At 41.7% G+C, this 21,238-nt stretch overlaps 1 protein-coding gene across 4 annotated transcripts in view; it reads right to left on the reverse strand.

The window, feature by feature from the left end:
* prdm10 (PR domain containing 10) overlaps positions 1-21,238 on the reverse strand; it is a 236,734-nt gene that overhangs the window by 145,204 nt on the left and 70,292 nt on the right. For all 4 annotated transcript variants that reach the window (XM_043676952.1, XM_043676953.1, XM_043676951.1 and 1 more), the window contains exons 5-8: positions 15,002-15,106; positions 14,453-14,663; positions 13,167-13,408; positions 11,825-12,034 (exon numbers count right to left, since the gene is read on the reverse strand). In XM_043676952.1, coding sequence (XP_043532887.1) covers positions 11,825-12,034; positions 13,167-13,408; positions 14,453-14,663; positions 15,002-15,106 — 768 coding nt within the window. The remainder of the gene's footprint in view (positions 1-11,824; positions 12,035-13,166; positions 13,409-14,452; positions 14,664-15,001; positions 15,107-21,238) is intronic.

Genomic DNA, 21,238 nt, shown 5'->3' on the forward strand with positions numbered 1-21,238 from the left:
TGTGGAGACATTTCTTCAGCCAGAGAGTGGTGGGCCTGTGGAATTCATTGCCACAGAGTGCAGTGGAGGCTGGGACGCTAAATGTCTTTAAGGCAGAAATTGATAAATTCTTGATGTCACAAGGAATTAAGGGCTATGGGGAGAATGCGGGTAAGTGCAGTTGAAATGCTCATCAGCCATGATTGAATGGCGGAGTGGACTCGATGGGCCGAATGGCCTTACTTCCGCTCCTATGTCTTATGGTCTTATTTGACCAATGTACATTTCAAAAGCTTCTCATTTTATCTCTTAGTGCTCACTTGCTGAGAATCAGAGAATCAACAGCGCAGATATCTCTTAGTGCTCACTTGCTTAGAATCAGAGAATCAACAGCGCAGAAAGATGCTATTTGACCCATCATATCTGTACCATCTCCTGAAAGTGCTACCCAGCTCGTCCCAGTCTCCAGCCCTCAGTCACTGTTCAAATATGACAAGATCTGGACAATATCCAGGCATGGGCTGAAAATGTCAAAGCAACATTCACGCAACACAAACACCAGACGATGAGCATCTCCAATAACAGACAATCTAACCACTTTTCCTTGACATTCAATGGTGTTACCATCACTGAAAACCCATATCAACATCCTTGGGGTTACCAATGACCAGAAATCAAGCTGGACTTGCCATATAAACAGAGTGATGACAAGTACAGGTCAAAGGCTAGGAATACTGCAGACCTACTGACCTCCCACAGCTTGTCTACCACCTACAAGGCACAAGTCAGGAATGTGATGGAATACTCCTCACTAGCCTGGATGGGTGCAGCTCCAACAACACTCAAGAAGATTGATACCATCCAGGACAAAACAGCCCACTTGATTGGCACCACATCCACAAACATCTACTCTTACAACACTGCTACTTTATCATCACTGTGTCAAAATCCAGAAACTCCCTCCTTAATGGCATCTGCAGCAGTTCAGGGCAGCTCACTCACAACTTTTCAAGAGCAATTAGGGACAGGCAATAAAATGCTGGCCAGCCAGTAACACCCATGTCTCATGAGTGACTAAAATAAAATCTCCGTAGCCCTTTAAATTCACTATCAAATATATATCCAGCTCTCTGCTGAAACCTCTACTGGAAGCCACTTCTACCTCTCTCCCAGGGAGCACATTCCAAATTCCAACAACTCTGAGTAAAGAGGTTTCGCCTCATCCCACTCCTAGCACTCTTGCTGATAAATTATGACTTCGATTTACTGACATTATTGAGTAGAATATCCTTTGTTATCCTTATTGAACACCTCAATAAGGTCACCCCTTAATCTTCTCTGATGCAAGAAAAATAAGCCCAATTTCTCTGATCTTTCCTTCTATCTAAAATCTCTCATTCCTGGTATTATTCTAGTAAATCTCCTTTGCATTCTCTCAGGGCTTTAACATCCTTCCTAAAATAAGGTGCCCAGAACTGGAAATAATACTCCAAATATTGACTGACCAATGATGTGTAGAGATGTTGTATCTCTTCCATGCTTTTATGCTCTATGCCTCTATTTATAAACCCAAGGATTCTGTTAGCCTTCTCAACAACTTGCCTGGCGACCTTCAGAGAATTATGCACATGAACCCTGAGGTTCCTCTGCTCTTGTATTCCCCTCAAAGTTGTATAGAACCTTTAAATCCCTACAGTGTGGAAACAGGTCCAACAAGTCCACACCAACCCTCCAAAGAGTATTCCACCCAGATCCATTCCCCCTACCCTGTTACTCTATATTTTCTCTAATGCATCTAACTTACACATCCTTGGACGCTATGGGCAATTTCAGCATGGCCAATTCACCTAACCTGTACATCTTTGGACTGTGGGAGGAAACCAGAGCACCTGGAGGAAACCCACGAAAACACGGAGAGAATGTCCACACAGACAGTCGCCTAAGGCTAGAATCGAACCAGAATCCCTGGCGTTGTGAGGCAGAGTGCTAACCATTGAGCCACTGTGCCACTATTGAACCATTGAGCCTCTATTGTCTCTCTGCACTCCTTCTATGAAAATGCATTCCTCACATTTCTCCGCATGAAACTCATCTGTCACGCATCTGTCCATTTGACCAACTTGTGCCTATTTCTGCCTTGCCATCCCGTTTTGCAGCATAGCCCTCTCAGCCAGACTTAAAGATCTATGGTGTTTCTGTCTTGCCTTGTCTTTTAATGCAGACACAAACTAGGCAGCTTATCATTGTTGATGGCTGTGATCAGTCAAGAAGGTGGCCATATTGTTGGACATCTCTGTGCTATGTCAATTTGACAACATTATCATATGCAAGTAGTGTACATGGCAAACACTATATGCACATCAACTAAGTGGCCATGTCTCAAAGTCTACGGGGAATAGTCTTCATCAAGTCAAGGGATTTTTGGACAGTAAGTCAAGGGCAGTCTCTAATATTAGTCAAGAGTCTTGGGCACAGTCAACCAGCCACTTGGGGCAGTCACTATCAGGATCATCTCTCATAAGGGGTGAGGAGCCGACAGTTAGGCACCTCATCATCCTTATTGGCTCTTTCAGCTCCAACACTGTCAGAATCATACAGCAGAGAAACAAACCCTTGGACTCACCATGTTTATGTTAACCAACAAACACCAAACACACAAGCACCAATCGCATTTAACTGCACCTGGTCCACAGCCTACATTTTAAGTACTCATCCAGATGCTTCCTATATGTTGCGAGAGTACCCTCCACCACCTTCTCAGGCCACGTGTTCCATATTTTGACCAGCCTCTGGCTGAAAAGGTTTTCTTCAATACCCTCAAAACCACTTACTTCTCACCTTAAATGGATGCCCTCTGGTCTTAGGCATGTTTGCCATGGGGAAAAGATTCTCACAATCTACCCTGTCTGTGCTTGTCATCATTTTGTATACCTTAAATCAGATCCCCCTTCAACCTCCTCTGCTGCAGGGAAAACAAACTCAGCCTATGCACTCTCTCCTTATAACTGAGATTTTCCATTCCAGGCAACATCTTGGCAAATCTCTTCTGCAGCTTCCCCGGTGTAATCACGTTCTTCCATTAGTGTTCTGACACTGCAACCAATATTCCATCTGCAGCCTAACCAATGCTTTGCAAAGTTGAAACAAGATTTTCTTACTCCTATATTCTATGACCTGGGTAATGAATATCATTTACTAGGATGTTGCCTTATATGGAAGGATGGTCTTACGAGGAAAGACTGAGGGAACTGAGGGAACGGAGAAAAGAAGGTTGAGAGGTGACTTAATCGAGATGTATAAGATAATCAAAGGGTCAGATATGGTGGACAGTGAGAGCTTTTTTTCCTCAGATGGGGAAGGCAACCACGAGGGGACATAGCTTAAAATTGAGGGGTAACAGATTTAGGACAGTTATCAGGGGTAGTTTCTTTACTCAGAGAGTAATAGGGTTGCGGGACGACCTGCCTGCAAAAGGAGTAGACCTGCCGACGTTAGGGGCATTGAAATGGGCATTGGACAAACATATGGATAATAATGGAACGGTGTAGGTTAGATGAGGATTAGATGAATTTCACAGGTGGGCACAACATTGAGGGCTGAAGGGCCTGTACTGCTTTGTAATGTTCTATGCATGCCTTCATTACTGCCCTGTCCACCTATGCTAACCCCGTCAGGGATCTGTGAACTTGTATGCTAAGGTTCCTTTGTTCCTCAGTAACCCCGGAGGACCAATCATTCGTTTGTTAATCCTTCCTTTACTAGACCTCCCAAAATGCACTAGGATTAAATTATATTTGTCATTTTCTGCGCAATTTAGCAGCTGATCAATATTACACTGTAGTCTGAGACCATCCTCCTCACTGTTAACAACAACGCCAATTTTTGTGTCATCTGCAAACTTACTAACTATATCTTCTCCGTTCACATCAAGCCATTAATTTACACAACAAACAGCAAGGGTCCCAGAAGCGATTCCTGTGGTACATCAATGCTCACAAGCTTCCATTCATTAAAAACAATCTTCCACTATCACCCCTTGCCTCCTACTTGCAAGCTAATTTTGATCTCGTTTTCCAACTTGCCTTGGATCACATGGGCTCTTAACGTTTGGACCAGCATGTGGACTTTGCTGTCAAAGGCCTTACTGATGTCCATGTCAACCACACCAACTGCATTACCCACATGAATATATATCTAGTCACCTTTTCAAAACATTTGATTAAATTAGTCAGACAGGATCTCTCCAACAAAACAATGCTGACTCATCCTGTCCCTCAGAATTTTTTCCACTAATTCCTTTCCCACTGAAGCCAGACTAATTGGTCTGTAATTACCTGGCCTCCCCCTGCTGCTGTTCTGATTTGATTTGAACAAAGGAACCACATTTGCCATCCTCCAGTTATCAAGACCTCATCTATGGCCAGCAAAATTTTAAATATCTCTGATAGGGCCCCAGTAATCTTGCCCCTTGTCTCCCATAGCAGCCTGGGACACAACTCATCAGGCCTTGGGGATTTATGCACCTTTATGCCTGTGAAAACATCGAACACCTCCACCTCATTAATCTTAACATGTTCTGGAGCCTCACCATCCCAGTCAAAATCTCCACCTACCATGTCTTTGTCCTCTGTGAGTATAGTTGAGAAATATTCATTTAAGATCTCTACCACGGCCTCTGGCTCTATGCACAGAATGCCCTTTTGGTTTCTCATAGGCCCAATTCTTTTCCTGGTAATCCACTTGGTCTTAATATAAAATGCCTTGAAGTCTTCCTTAATCCTATGTGCCAAAGGTATTTTGTGACCCCACTTTGCCCTCCAAATTTATTTTTTAAGCACCTCTGGGAACTCTAAATTTCTGAAGACTTTTGCTCCTGGAATGGGACAAAATGAAGAGAATGTTGGTGGGTCAGCTGTTAGTGCTGATGTAGGTGAGCGTAATATGGTGTGGTCTCCCAGGTGATCATTAACAAAGGAAAATGTGTGTGCAGTGAATGATTATGAGGAAGCAGAGCAAAGATGCTGGCACGTACCCTCAGAGAATGCAGAAGGTAACTGGCTTTCTCTATGCATTGCTAGTCTTTCCTCCAGACTGCTGAAATAACAGTCACCCAAGATAGCAACCTCATTCTTGGCTGGCAGCACCTGGGGTCAAATGGTCTTCTCTGCCAGACTCGAAAAAGAAAATCAACCCTCCCATGCACCACCCCTGCGTGCAAGATTTCTAAATCCCTGTCGGCAAAGCAGGTTGCCAATTTCCCTCTGTCCAACATGTCAAAGGAAAGTCACACAAACCATGCAGGGAAGTTCCAGTCTGATAGCACTTAACGGCTGAGTTCTAAAGATAGCTCTGGCACCAGGGATCCTGGGAAAGTTAGTACTTTTACCTACAATGACTGGGAGAATACACAATGTGCAGGAGATTGGACTGGGGTGGGCAAAGTTAAAAATCACAAAACACCAGTTAATAGTCCAACAGATTAGGTAGCTACCTGATGAAGGGGCAGCACTCCGAAAGCTAGTGCTTCCAAATAAACTTGTTTGACTGTAACCTGGTGTTGTGTGATTTTTAACTGGGAGAATAGAGTGAGCAAAGTGATCTCAAGCCATGGTATATTAAGTCATGAAATGTGTTTGGGAAGATAGTGAGAGAAATTTTGCTCAGATTCAGAGAGTCCTAACCCTCTAAAAAACTCACCAAATTGCCACTTAGCTGAATTATGGTGAAATATAGCCCGTAGTTACATGAGGCCACACAGTTATTTTCAAAACTGAAACAAATTAAATCAAGATATTAGAACATAGTTGGAAAAATCTTAAAACTCGCAGCAAAATAAAGTCGTATCCTATTTCTTGACATGAACAATAATGGAGAGAATCAAATTTGGAGAAATAACTCCTCTATATCATATCTTTAAGTTTAATTTCACTGATATTTCACAGTTCTTTCCTGTGAAGTCTTCTTACATGAATGCTCTCACAACTGACAGCTTAGACTTTTTCATAGAGTCAGAGATGTTCAGCATGGAAAAGACCCTTCGGTCCAACCTGTCCATGCTGACCAGATATCCCAACCCAATCTAGTCCCACCTGCCAGCACCCGGCCCATATCCCTCCAAACCCTTCCTATTCAAATGCCTCTTAAATGTTGCCATTGTACCAGCCTCCACCACATCCTCTGGCAGCTCATTCCATACAGGTACCACCCCCTGCATGAAAACGTTGCCCCTTAGATCTCTTTTATATCTTTCCCCTCTCACCCTAAACCTATGCCTTCTGGTTCTGGACTCCCTATCCCTGGGAAAAGACGTTGTCTATATATCCTATCCATGCCCCTCATAATTTTGTAAACCTCGATAAGGTCAATAACCTGCACATTTTAACCAAACATTCCTGGTCTGGAATTTGCAAGAACAAACTTTTCGAAGAAGGTAATTGTTTTCCTCCAACTATCTTATATTCCTTGCTAAAGGAGAAACTATACTTGCTTCTGACCCCAGAAGGATTTTCTCTAAAACTGCCGAAAAGCTTTTGATCTCTGAGCTTTTCTAAGCTAAGGTCAATCCTCAACTATTACATTACATTACATTACATTACAATGTGGAAACAGGCCCTTCGGCCCAACAAGTCCACACCGACCCGCCGAAGCGCAACCCACCCATACCCCTACATTTACCCCTTACCTAACACTACGGGCAATTTAGCATGGCCAATTCACCTGACCCTGCACATCTTTGGACTGTGGGAGGAAACCGGAGCACCCGGAGGAAACCCACGCAGACACGGGGAGAACGTGCAAACTCCACACAGTCAGTCGCCTGAGTCGGGAATCAAACCCGGGTCTCTGGTGCAGTGAGGCAACAGTGCTAACCACTGTGCCACCATGCCGCCCACCAGGAACTATCTTTCCTGAAGAAGGGCTTATGCCCGAAACGTCGATTCTCCTGTTCCCTGGATGCTGCCTGACCTGCTGCGCTGTTCCAGCAACACATTTTCAGCTCTGATCTCCAGCATCTGCAGACCTCACTTTCTCCTCAACTATCCTGAGCCAATATCTGCTCATGGCCTTCAATGTTGATCCTACCAATTGTAAACCACCAGTAAAACCAATCTTCTATTATCACTCCAGGAGATCATTGCTCTTTGACAAGTACTGGATCAGATTATTCTTTCCGAACTTTGGAAACATTTCATCTATAAGCAGCATGGCGGCTCAGTGGTTAGCACTGCTGTCTCACAGCACCACAGACCTGGGTTCGATTCCAATCGAGGTGTGTGGAGTTTGCACCTTCTCCCAATGTTTACTAGGTGGTTTAGCCATGGGAAATACGGGGCTTCAGGGATAGGTTGGGGCTTGGGTCTATGTTGGATATCCTTCTGAGGATCGGTGTGAACTCAATGGACCGAATGACTTCCTTAAACATTGCAGGAATTCTACTATTCTAAGCCATTATTTTTAAACTCACATTCTAAAAGTGGCAACATGTACACACACCTCCCAAAATTGTTGAGAGGTTAACAGAAGCAATGTTGAGAGTTCTATCTGCTTCAAGTTTACAAATGACACCGTGTTGATGTCACTCAAGGGACACCCGGACCAACCAACCCAACCACCCTGTGGCTCAACACTTCAACTCCCCCTCCCACTCCACCAAGGATATGCAGGTCTTTGGACTCCTCCATCGCCAGACCACAACAACACGACGGTTGGAGGAAGAGCGCCTAGGAACCCTCCAACCACAAGGAATGAACTCGGATTTCTCCAGTTTCCTCATTTCCCCTCCTCCCACCTTGTCTCAAAGAAGGGCTTATGCCCGAAACGTCGATTCTCCTGTTCCCTGGATGCTGCCTGACCTGCTGCGCTGTTCCAGCAACACATTTTCAGCCAAGTACTTATTCAGGTCATTTTCTGATTAAATGTGTTAGAATAAATAAGGTGTGGATTGTGAAAATAACTTTTTTTCATCAGTTTCTGTTCAAGGATTATTTGTCTTTAATTATTTTTATTTAAAGAGACAAATACGTCAGTATTGCAAGAGTTAAGCTGCTGATCTGGATTAATTGATTAAGGGACTGAAGAAATATAGAAAGGGGAACAAGTGATATGGAGAGTGGAATGAGCTGTGCGACTGAGCAGTCAATAAACTCTATTCACAAATATTATGTTTGTGATTCACTAAAACCATAAACAAAACACAGGTAGACGGAGGCTAACTAGAATAGGCAATACTTTAATGTGCACCCTCTCAGCCAGTCTTAGGCCACCCTTGAGTCACCTGACCTGCTCTCTTAAAGTGGCAGCACACAACCAACTGCATACAGAACACTCCTTCCCCTTTATTGTCTTACTTCTGTTATCAAGATACATACATTCAACTAATTCAACTATTATACAAGCATCGTAGCAAACATATAGACATCATCAGGAATATTTACAAACAAAAACCTGGAAAAAGAATATGATCCTTCCACAGTTTACAGTGACATGATCAGTCTCTCAGGGGAATGGTGATTCTGAGAAGATCATCTTATCGTCTCAGGAACTTTTTCTCGTATGGTCTCCTGGGGCCCAGAAGCTTCTGTTGTTCCACAGATATGTCTTTTCCTCTCAATGGAGCAAGAATAACAACTCGCATTCCCCACATTAAACACCTATCTGATACCGACGACGTCTACCTCCTGTACAGACTGGGGCATAATTCTGGGCTTCCAAGACAAATCCTTTCTCTTAGGACTAAGTCCACCACTAGGCTCAAAACCAGGTCATTCCAGGTAGCGTTCCGCTCCTGACTCATTGTCTTCCTGGGAAAAGTACATAGTTTTCAGGTTCCAGTAGAGAGCATCCTTATTTCTCAGTAGTGGTAATCTTGACAAAGCATCTGTATTACTGTGCTTTTCCAATTGTCGGTATCTGATTTATATGAGTAGGCTGACAGAGTCAGTACCCATCTCTGCAGGCACAGTATCCTCGTACAGGGGTCAAAAATGGAGATTCTGTGGTCTGTCAGCAGCACTATGTGCCTTCCATAAAAGGAAATTGATGGACTTCTTAACACCGAACATGATACCCAAGCCTTCCTTTTCCGCTTGGGCATATTTCGCCTCCATCTTAGTGACCTCGATGTGAACGCAATGGGCCTTTCCTCCCCATTCGTTAAGATGTGTGACACTACAACGCAAACCTCAAAGTGAGGCATCGCACACCAACTGAGTGGCAACTTGGGTTGGAATGAGTCAACACTTCCAACCTTTTCACATTAGGCTGGATGGCATACGGTACAGGGGTCTTTGAACGAGCCTCCTGCTCAAACCAAAATTTTATTTTTTCTCCTATCATTTACCTCAGGGTTTCCTACCTGTCCAAACTCTCTTGCCAACTCATTTTTCAGCTCGCCAGCCTATTAACCACACCCAAATTTAACTTTATGTTCTGTAACTAGGAGTGTGTGAATAATAGTTGCTTTTAACTTCGGCACACTGGTCCCTTGGTTGTACTTTTACCAGTAGATAGCCCTTCAGTGGCATCACTTGTTGTGTTATGGCTGTAATGTAATCTTGGCAAGTTTTAGTGGCAGTGCCTTTAACTTTTCCTGATATGCGGATTCAGGAATCAGAGACACTGCTACACCGGTATCCATTTCCATCTTTACTGTCTTACCCTCTAAATGTGGGAAGAAGTCAGAAAAAATCAGACTCACCCCATAACAACAGAACTTTTAACCAAAACTCTGCTCACTCTGGGCTTTCTGCTTCTCCCACAGACTTGGCTGACTCCCAATCTACTCCTTGGCTGGTAGCATGTTTCTTTTGCCTTGTCCTCTGAACTGTCTCCTTGAGACATTCCTTCTCTTGCTTGAGTTGTACCCACCAATTTTGGGTACTATAGACCACTCACTTACACCTGCAGCATGAGACTTCTCAAGTCCAACACATTGACTCCTTGTGGCCACTCTTGCTACATCAGCGGCATTCTATAGTTAGTACTGCACTCTGTCAAGTATCCGCTACTCTGGGTGTCTTCACTCAACTGTATTGCTTCACTGGCACCAACTCGATCTGGTAAGAATTTTGAAAGTAATCTTGAAATCCAGGTTTCTCTTTGTTAGTAGCTCCCATTGTACGGCTTTGTGTGAGGCCACAAATCAAATGGTTCCACAAGGTAGCTTGGAGGAATCCTCCTAATTTACAATGCTACATTTACCTCTTTAAGGCAGTCACAAATTAGCCAATGGGCTGTCTGTCATGTTGTAATTGCTTGTAAAAAGGGAAATGTTCCACAATCATCAGGGACTTTGGTGCAAAATAACTTTGCACAGTTCTTGGAATACCTTCTCCACAGGTTTCTCCGGTTGCACCAGATTCCTTAGAACCGTGAAGGTTTTGCAGCCAACAGAATCCAAGAAAACCGGTAACATTATGTCTTCAGTCACTTTATTCATCTTTAAATACACATCAAAATGTTCAGTGTGCAACTTTCAGACTCTTCATCAAACGGTCCTATCACTCCAAATTGGCCCACCGTTTTGTTTTCCCGCTGGCGGGAATTTTTCCTGTCACTCGAGTCTAGTAGGTGTTTACAGCCCGAGTCCCCTCAGTGAACAATCTCTGCACCGGCCACTCCATCATCAACTGTGTCATCTTCCCTGATGCTGACTGCAGCCTGAGTCCCCTCATGACCATTCTCCGTGACGATTCCAGTAGATTTCAGGAAATTATTCCCTTCTTCAGCCGTCAGCTGCAGCCAGAGACCCCTGACGACCACCATTCTTGGACTGTTCCCAGGTGTGTACCATTCTTCCCAGGCATTGACCACAGTCTGAGGCCCCTCGTTACTACTTCCCTTGAAATTACCTCCACAATTCTGCACCATTTTGGAACTCTGGATGACGTCCTTCCTCCCAACAAAAGAAAAGATGTTTGCACACAATTTGTGGACCAGATCCCAGTCTTGTCATCAGTTACCGTGTTTGTGGTTCCATAGAACTAGAAATAGAGCATGAGGTAGACAGAGAGTAAACTCGAACAGGAAATAATTTATTGCACATCCTCTTAGTTCCAAAGTCGGTTTTAGTCTGCCCCTCTAACCCCTACCTCCAGGTCATATGACCCACTCTCTTAAAGGGGAAATACACATCCAACTAACTACACAAGAAGGAAAAGGTGTCTCAAGTTCTATTCCACCGACAAGCTGAGATCCTACTTGACATCTGCTTACTTCGTTCCACCTGCAGAATATTCTTCAGCCTCTCCATGATGTCTTTTACATTTAAACTGATTCAAAACCTTCAGAACCAGTCATTCAAGGTATCATATGGGAAAAACAAATGGGAGACACGGATTTATGAAGGCAGGCTATAAGTATAGGAGCTGCGCTATCAGCAAGGTAGAGCCAGCATGGGATGAAATAGAGATAATGTCTATAAAGACTGTGGGAAAACAGCAGATAATGTAAGACACATGGATTATGTAATTTATATACTGTAATGTGTTGTATAAAATTTGGAAGGACTGGAAGCAGACATTGATCCACGCTTAGATGTTGTGCAAGTGCAAAGCTGCACAATAGGACACTGACAACTGCAGTTTACCAAGGGTGAAGGAAGGAAGACTGGTCAGAAAACATTGGAGTAAGTAAGTCTAGAAAGAACAGGAATGATTTGGTTAAAAATTAGCTGTAGTAAGCAAAATAATGAAAGCGAAAATTGGGCAGCCTTTTGTCACAGAGCAGGCTTTGGATTGGAATTTCAGCTCAGTGTTAGTCAGGGTAATTGGATCACAAATTGGGAAATTTGAACAACCATTTACAACACTATAGGCAATCACTATATATCACATGCTCATTTTACCTTGAGCTCCTGTTTTGGCTCAATATGCTTGATGGTGGTGAAGTAGAGATTCTTGCCGTACTGGTACACTATCAGGTTCTGTTCCAAATGGTTCTGTGCTTGACGCACAAACATCATCCAGTTGCACAAGTTCTCGTCAGACAAATCAAACCATAGGTCAGCAGGTTTCTCCTCATCTTTACAATCCTCCCTTCCTACTCCCATAGCAATCTGTAAAAAGAAAACAAATTTGCACTAGTGTATTGATCACCATCACTGATGCCGTGGAACGCTTCAAATAATTAATTTTTTGAAGGGCTGTCACTATTATGTTGGTAATGCAACAACCATTTTACCCAGCAAAACTCTCCAATGATCATTCCATTGACTGACCAATTAATTTATAACTTTATACAAGTTGCTTTGTAAAAGTTAAATTAACTTCATCATATTTCTACTAAGAGTAAATGCTGAATGATTTTTGAAGGAGGTATGTTGGCCATTGTATTGAGCTAATTCTGTCAACTCCAAACAACTGTACAGCATCTTCAACTGTAAATCAAGCAATGATTTGACGTTCTTATCTCAGAAATACCATAAGACAGCCAGTCAAATGGAAAACATCATACTGGATTTTTTTTTCAAATTCACTCATGGGACATGGGCATCACTGGCTGGCCAGTATTTATTGGCCATCCCCAGCTGCCCTTGAAGTGAGGGGCTTGCGAGGCCATTTCAGAGGCATTTGACAATCGACCACACTGCTGTGGCTCTGGAGTCACATATAGGCCAGCCAAGGTGAGGATGGCAGATTTCCTTCCCTTAAAGACATTATTGAGCCAAATGTTTTTTTTTTTCTGACAATCAGCAATGGTTTCTCAGTCATCAGTAGATTCTTAATTCCAACTTTGTTAAACTGAATTCAAATTTCACCATCTGCCCTGGCGGGATTCAAACACATCCTCAGAATATTAGCTAAATTCTGGATTAACAGTCTAGCAATAATACCATTAGGCCATCACCTCCCCATAGTGGAGCAGAGGATATATTTCTGAGGCAAGGCATGTTCTTAAGCAAGGTGTACTCCACATCTAATTTGTGCTTAGATTCATTTGGATGTTTTTAATGCAATTGCAGACCATATTAACAAGTGTTCAAATCCAAAATACAATTGTGATGCACATCACCATTTACAAGAAAGTAAGAAGTGGAAACCTTTCCCACCTTTAGGGGTTTAATGATTCTGAATTTAAGAATATATTACAATTCCAAAAAGGCAAACTTCTAGTCTTAGGTACCTGCAATTTCTAATCCAACACCTTTCCAAAAAAGATAGTGTATCTGATCAGAATAAGAGACATACCTTTAAATGAAAGTAGTTATCCTTGAGCTCAGACTGCTTAACTAATGGACCCTCTACAGGGCCAAACTGCGTGCGCTTTGGAATGCGTCTCTTGGAGAAGATTCCACCAGCAAATCGGTTGATGTAGAGAATAAGTGGCAGACTGGCCCTGGCACGGCTTAGGACGGGCCGATTTGGAATGCAATGCAGGGCACCATGTTTGAGGCATGCAGATGGATGAGCTTTATTACAATCCTCACACCCTGTGGGAAGATCACATTGCCATAATGAGGAAAATAAAAGGGTCTTCACTTTTGGAGGCATTTTGTTTTTCAATGAAATTGTTATCTGTAACATCCTGACAGTTGTGCTGGCAACACCTCAGTTGTGGCCCTCGATGTTATAATGAGCAGCAAACATTCATATGCAGCAAGACCTGGACAATATCCAGACTTGGACTGATAAAAACACAAGTAACATTTGCATTGCAAAACAATAACCATTGTGTACTCAACAAGACTGTATCTAACCATGTCACCTTGACATTTAATGGCATTGCCATGACTAATTCCACCTCTATCAACATCCTAGCAGTTAGCACTGACCAGAAATTGAATTGGACTAGCCATATCAATACTGTGGCTAGAAGAATAGGTCAGCAGCTAGGAATCCTGCAGCAAGTAACTTACCCCCTCTCTCCCCAAAGCCTGTCTACCATCTGCAAGGCACAAGTCAGGAGTCTGACAGAATACTACCACTTGCTTGGATGGGTGCTGCTCCAACAACATCCAAGAAGCTTGGCACTATCCAGGTTGACTAGCACAACATCCAACATCTTCAACATTCACTCTCTTCACTCTTAAGCACAGAAGCAGCATTGTGTACCATCGAAAATATGCAATATAGCAACTTGCCAAAGCTCTTCCAACAGCATTTTCCAAAACCTGCCATATCCAAAATCTAGAACAGGGGCAGCAGATACATAGGAACAGCACAATCTACACGTTATTCTCTAATCACACAACATCCTGACTTGTCCTTTACTGTCACTTGGTCAAAGTCAAGGAATTCCCTTCTTAACAGCAGTGTGGATGTACCTACATCAAAGGAAAACAGTGGTTCAAGAAGGTAGCTCGCCATCTCCTTCTCGGAGCAAAAGGGGATGGGCAATAAATACTGGCTGAGCCAGAAACATTCACACTCCATTAGCAAACAAAAAAAGCAAGAACTAAAACAACACTGGTATTGTTAAATAACTACTAATTCCTTTGGTCTTTAGTAGATAAAAAATAGCAATGCCCACTTACATAAATCACAAGGATTAAAGGGCCTTGGAGGACCTGGCTCCCAATCATCAACATCAGAAGAATCTATATCATCATCTTCCTCTTCCTCATCCTCTTCTTCTTCAAAGTCCAGGTCTGGTTCAGCTGAGTCCATTGCTTCTGGAATTTGCTGCACAGAATTGTTGTCTCCTGTTATCTGATGTATTCCATTATTTGACACTGGTAAGAGAGCCTGGGAAAGCAGATCAGAGCAAGTTACTGAGGTCCAAGTTACTGGGAAACCAACTTGTTTACTTTGCTTTCCTCAATTAAAGAACAATGACAGCTTTTCCCATCTTCATTCCCTGTTATCAGCGCATTCTTGTCATACCTTTCACCCTCATAGACTGCTGTAAATGTATCTTACAATTTCTTCAAAAGCTCAGGGGACTATTGACCTTCCTATTCCTCATTCCCTGCACTGGCACATGCAGACTCACAAGCCACAAAGCAGCACGGCAGAAACTCTTCATCTAATTTACAACACTCCTAACAATTACTGAACTTCTATTGAAATTGTGACTATTTTACCTGAGAACTGCTCTCAGTCATTGGCTGCTGTGCCTCCGTCACACTGCCAAGGACTGCCAGGTTGGTACCAGTCACATTCTGGTTAGTAGGCAGAAGAACCGTCACCTGGACATAAATAAACCGATCTGTCAGAGTAAATAAGCAACTAACAAGTCATATCTCAGACCTAATTAACTGATTTTGCTAAATATTTTATCACTCTCAGGAATCACTGCATCTTATCCTGTTGAAATTCGTTTTCAACAATGATTCATATCATTAACTAGACTAGCCTTTCTCTTATGTATGGATCTACTTCTGTTAAAGTGTAATTATAACATGTTTATACAATTATTTTTGCATACACCAAATTTCTGAGGGAAGTAAAACATCATTACTCAAGGGGAAAATGAGTTATTACAGAATCTCCTGTGGAGCTAATATGAATTGTTTTGGTGGATATCAGGCTTGCATACCAGGATCTGAAAGAATTAAATTTCTTTAAGTTAGAAATCTAGATATGGAAAGAGTGTGGGACCATTCCAAAACATAAATCAAGATTAGACATCAAAGAAAGAAAAATAACAGAAAGCCAGGGACAGTAAATAAGCTTTAAAAATCTGAACATAATAAAGTAGAAGAAAAGGAATACAATCAGACAATACGAACGCCAGAATAAGACAGTTCAGATCACAAAGATGAAAGAATTATCCTTCCATAGAAAGCTACAAGCCTCCATCCATTGGCCTTTCAAATGATTCACTATCTATTAGCCCCATTTCATGACTCGAATAAATCCCATGAAATGGCTTCCTGATATCAATTCTAAGGTATATTTTCTAGTTTGGATTTCTGTCCCCTTTCCAGTAACTGGAAATTATATTCAGTATTAACATCTAGTGATCCATTTTATATCCTGCATTCTTGCGTAAAACACTCCTTGATTTCCCTTCAGGACTGCAAAATTAAATCTTTTCTGTGATACATACAGCAATGGACTGAGTTATCAGTTTCAATGTCCTGACCAAACCAGGTGCGGGCTGCGTCTGACCAGAGGAGTGGTGCATTTTAATATGGCAGTTTGAGATAAAAGGCAAAAGTGAGGACTGCAGATGCTGGAAACCAGAGTTTAGATCAGAGTGGTGCTGGGAAAGCACAGCAGGTCAGGCAGCATCCGAGGAGCAGGAAAATTGACGTTTCGGGCAAAAGCCCTTCATCAGTTTGAGTTAAAACACCAGACTCCTCATTCCGCTTTCTTATTGTTTCACGTTGAAAAAGATAATGTACATTTCACTCTTACACCAAGATTTTCTTCAGGTCTGTCCCAATAAGTTAAACATTGACCATGAAACACACATAGCACAGAAAGTAACATGCAAGTGCCAGATTCTCTCCAGCCATCGTCCTTTGATTTTCATTGGCATTGCCATCTCTGAATTTCCAACTATTGTTAACATTCACCAGAAATTGAATAAGTCACAGACTAGGAATACAGCAGCGAGTAACTCACCTCTGACTTCCCAAAACCTGTCCACCATCTTCAAGGGCACAAGTCAGGAATGTGATGGAGTACTCCCCCCACTTGCCTGGATGAGTGCAGTTCCAGTAACACGCAAGAAGCTTGACACATCCAGACAAAGCAGCATGCCTGATTGGCACCATGTTCACAAACATCCCCTCCAAGCCATTCACTATGCTTATTTCAAGTTTCTTTCAGTGTCGTTCCATCAGTGTCACTGGGTCAAATTCCTGAAACTCCCACCACAACTGCGTTGTGGGCCTCACTAGAACACATGGATTGCAGTGAGTCATGAGGCCACTCACTACACTTTCTCAAGGGCAACTATGGATAGTCATTACAACGATGCCCACATTCTATGAGTAAAAAAAAAATCACTTGCTTCACCACTGTCACTCAGACGCAGAGTGTACTATCTACAAGATTCAATGAAGAAACTCGGAGACAATACTATGACTTTGAGATTTGATTTGGAGATGCTGGACTTGGACTGGGTTGTACAAAGTTAAAAATCACACAACACCAGTTTATAGTCCAACAGGTTTATTTGGGAGCACTAGCTGCTCTTTCATCAGGTGGTCGTGGCTTTAAGAGTGTATTTCGTCCTTTTTTTTAAATGAAGGAAGGTTGAAACAGAACTGACAAGCAGTCTGCTCCAAAGCCTTGGGTTTGTTTTTAAAGTTGGAACAATAGAAGCAGCCTGAATGACTGGGGTCAAGCTCCCACAGAATTCAGATTTCCTTGTTAGTTTTAGCCTTCAGTAGCAGTTGCTGGGGTCTTGAAGCTGGTTTTGGAGGCTTTTATTCCTCTCTCTGTTACAGCTAAAAGCTTGTTCTCTTCCTGCTACTAGAATTGCACATGACACAATCTATTTCACAGTATTTGCCTTTGCCAAGGATATGTTAGAACAGTTAATTAGTAGTAGTTATTATATGTATTATTTTGTTAAGCATTTCAATAGTTATAGTTAAGCCAATTTTTAAAATTTTGTCTGTATTTTAATTATAGACTACGGATAAAGAGTGTTTTGTTTCAAGACTGGCAGTTTGACCAATGGAATTGCATCTGGAACAGAACGTCTTACACTTACTTTTAAAATAAGAAAAAGTTGAGGTATAGACTATCTTCTGAACTTGTTTTGTGGGGGCTTTATCTAGTCTACAACAAATTGGAGGCTCTTGTCAGGGTCAAAATTTCTAATTCCAGGTGGGATTTAGGGTTATTGGACAAAAAGGAGAGGTAATCACAGCAATAAGTCTATGGTTATGGTTGCTGGAAATGCCATCAGAACTTTTGGAAATGCTAAAATACAAAGGCAGCAGCTTGAACATGGAAAGGAAATGAAACAGTTTGAATTACGATTAAAAGCGGAGGAAAAAGAAAACAAAAGGAAGGCCCTAGTGAAAGAAAGGGAGGGAGGAAGAGAGAGAAAAAAGGGAAAAGGAGAGTGCTTTTGAACTTCAAAGGCTGGAACTGAAAACTCAAAGCCAGTGACTATGTGGGCATTGTTGATCCAAACAAAGTTGGCAGGTAGAGCTCATACGGTATTTACATCACTTATTAGAGGAGGCATCTGGGGTGAATGATGTGGTCAAAAAAGCTATCTTAAACACATATGAGCTAGTACCAGAAGCCTAATGGTAAGGTTTCAGCAATCTAAGGAGGCAACCTGATCAAATGTACATTGGGTTTGAAAGGATCAAACAAAGTAATTTTGAAAGGTGGATAAGGGCATTAAAAATAGATCAAAGATAGACAATTATTTTGGAGGAGTTCAAAAATTCACTTCCTGAAGTAGTGAGAATTCGGGTGAAGAGCAGAGAGTTCAGACTGCAAGATTAGCAGTGGAAATGGTAAATGATTATGAGCTATTTCACAAATCAAAACTTGGCTACAACATCAATTTCAATCTGGGAGGGATAGAAATTGGGGAAAAAGAGAGAAATCCTCAGGTGGAAAGGGAAACAGAGATCTCAGGTAAATGGAAATTCTCAGGCAACAATAAACCAGCACCTTTAATACCCATTCCTACATTTCAGGAACCTTTTACAGAACCTTTTACCTAAAATAAAAAGTGGGAATCAGTATTTATTGACCATAATGAATGTGCCCATTAGACTTCCACAGGCCATTCCATATGCAGTATCACAGCTAAAACGATTGTCAAAGAGTTATTCCATTTTTTTGTTTTATGAAATACGCACTACCCACAGAGATGCAATGGGATCAAGAGTCAAATTTTATAGCGAAGTTATTCAAGAAAACTATGGACAGTGTAGGAATAAAACAATCCAAAACAAAACAAAATTGCACACCACCCCGAATGTAGAGAGCATTAGAACAATGACATCAAACTTTAAAGACCATGTTGACAGCTTATAGTCAAAATTATCCAGCGGACTGGGATAAAGGAATTCCATTTGTACTTTTTGAAATTAGAGATGCACCAAGTAATTATATCAAATTCAGTCCATTTGAATTAGTGCTTGGGCATGAGGTGAGACGACAACAGAAATTAATTAAGCAGAAATTGGTGAGTCAAAGTTCAGAGACCACATATTTGGACCACGTGTCAAATTTTAGGGAAAGATTAAATAGAGTGGGTGAGTTGGCTCGACAGCATTTAAAAGTAGGAGAAAGCGAGGACTGTTGATGCTGGAGATCAAAGTCAAAAAGTGTGGTGCTGGAAAAGCACAGCCGGTTAGGCAGCATCTGAGGAGCAGGAGAGTTGCTGTTTTGAGAATAAACTCTTCATCAGGAATGATGATTCCTGATGAACAGTTTATGCTCGAAACATCTACCTTCCTGCTCCTCGGGTGCTGCCGAACCAGCTGTGCTTTTCTAGCACCACACTTTTTGACACAGCATTTAAAAGTAGCATAGCTTGTAATGAAACAGGAAGCAGACAAGAAATCAAAATTTTGCTAAAAAGATAAATTGTGTTATTCCCAGTGGTACATCAATCTTTAAAAGCAAGATTTAGTGGACCATATCAAATGTAAAAAAAAGATTGAGTGAAGTGAATTATTTGTTAAGAATGCCAGACTGAAAGAAATCTCAGAGTGTGTCAGGTGAATACACTCAAAAGGTATTTTGATAGGGAAGGAAAGCAAAAGGAGAAGGTGTTACTGGTTATAACAAAGAGAAAAACCAAATTTAGATAATTCTGAACGGGACATTCCTCAAATTAAATTGGGCAATGAGGAAGTTCTCAAAAATTGGAATAAATTATTGGGTTACCTTCTAGAGGAAAATTCAAATGACCTGTAAGAGTTATTACATCACATGGGGGAATATGTGGAAATAAGCTGGGAAGTACTAATCTAATTCTGAACAATGTAATGATAGGAAATGCAGTTCTGCAGTTCTAATTAAGCAACATCTTTGTAAAAGTAACCCTCTAAAATTGGCATAGGTTCAAAGGAGATTGAACATATGCTGAAAGACAACATAATCGGAAGTGAGTAACAACGAATGGAGCACATCCATTGTAATGGCGCCAAAACCAGATGGTACCCAACGATTATGTAAGGACTATCACAAAGTCAGTGTAGTTACAAAATCTGACTCATATTCTGTACTGCCTTTGGAAGACTGTGTTGAGGAGCTAGGACAGGCAACTTATATTTCTAAGTTGGACTTACTCAAAGGATACTGGCAGGTACCTTTATCCCAAAGAAAGAAAGAAATTTCAATTTTCATGATGTCAAAATGGCATGCCATTTGTTGTGAATAATGCTCCAGCCTCATTTCAAAAACTAAACAATAAAATCATTTCAGGATTACCCAATTAATCTGGTGATATTTAATCACAGATGATAGGAACATTTGGAGCACCTATCCGAACTGTTCAATCAACTTTAGGAGGCAAACTGGGTGATAAACTTGGCTAAGAGTGAGTTTGCAAAAGCCAGAGTCACGTATCTGAGCCATGTGAATGGACATGGACAAATGACCTCACGGGATGTCAAACAAATATTATTAGGGAATTTCCCATACCATCGATCAAGAGGGTAGTACTACGATTCATGGGACTGAGTAGTTTTCATTAGACGTTCCCACCAAATTTTAGCAGTGTGGTTGCTCCACTGACTGACTTGTTGAAGAAGTGCAGAAAATTTCAGCAGACGGATGAATATTGGAAGCTGAAAGCTGTGTTAACCACTGCCCCAGTGTTAGCCACACCTAATTATACAAAGCTATTCAAGATGGCCATTGATGCAAGTGATTTGGGTGTCAGTGTTGCATTCCTGGAAGAAGATGACCAGAAGTTAGAAAGACCTATTGGGTATTTTTCCAGAAAATTGAATAATTTTCAATTGAAATACTCCACAAATGAGAAGGAGACCTTGAGCTTGGTCTTGGTGTTGCAACATTTCAATATTTATATTGCCAGTAATGTGTCTGAGAAATTGTATAACCTGATCATAATCCCCTTAAAGGTTTTGGAAATAGTTAAGGATAAAAATATCAGACTTTTCAGCTGGAGCTTATCATTACAGCCATTCAGTTTGAAAATTATACACGTAGCAAATGAGAGAACGTAAATGCCACAGTAGGCTATTGCAGAAAATTCGGAGGCATGAGATTGAGGGTAATTTAGTGGTTCGGATCAGAAATTGGCTCGCTGAAAGAGGGTGGTGGTTGAAGGGCAAATGTTCATCCTGGAATTCAGTTACTAGTGGTTTACTGCAAGGATCTGTTTTGGGGCCACTGCTGTTTCTCATTTTTATAAATGA

Source organism: Chiloscyllium plagiosum, chromosome 35, assembly GCF_004010195.1.
Source record: "Chiloscyllium plagiosum isolate BGI_BamShark_2017 chromosome 35, ASM401019v2, whole genome shotgun sequence".
In the NCBI taxonomy this organism is placed as follows: Eukaryota; Metazoa; Chordata; class Chondrichthyes; order Orectolobiformes; family Hemiscylliidae; genus Chiloscyllium; species Chiloscyllium plagiosum.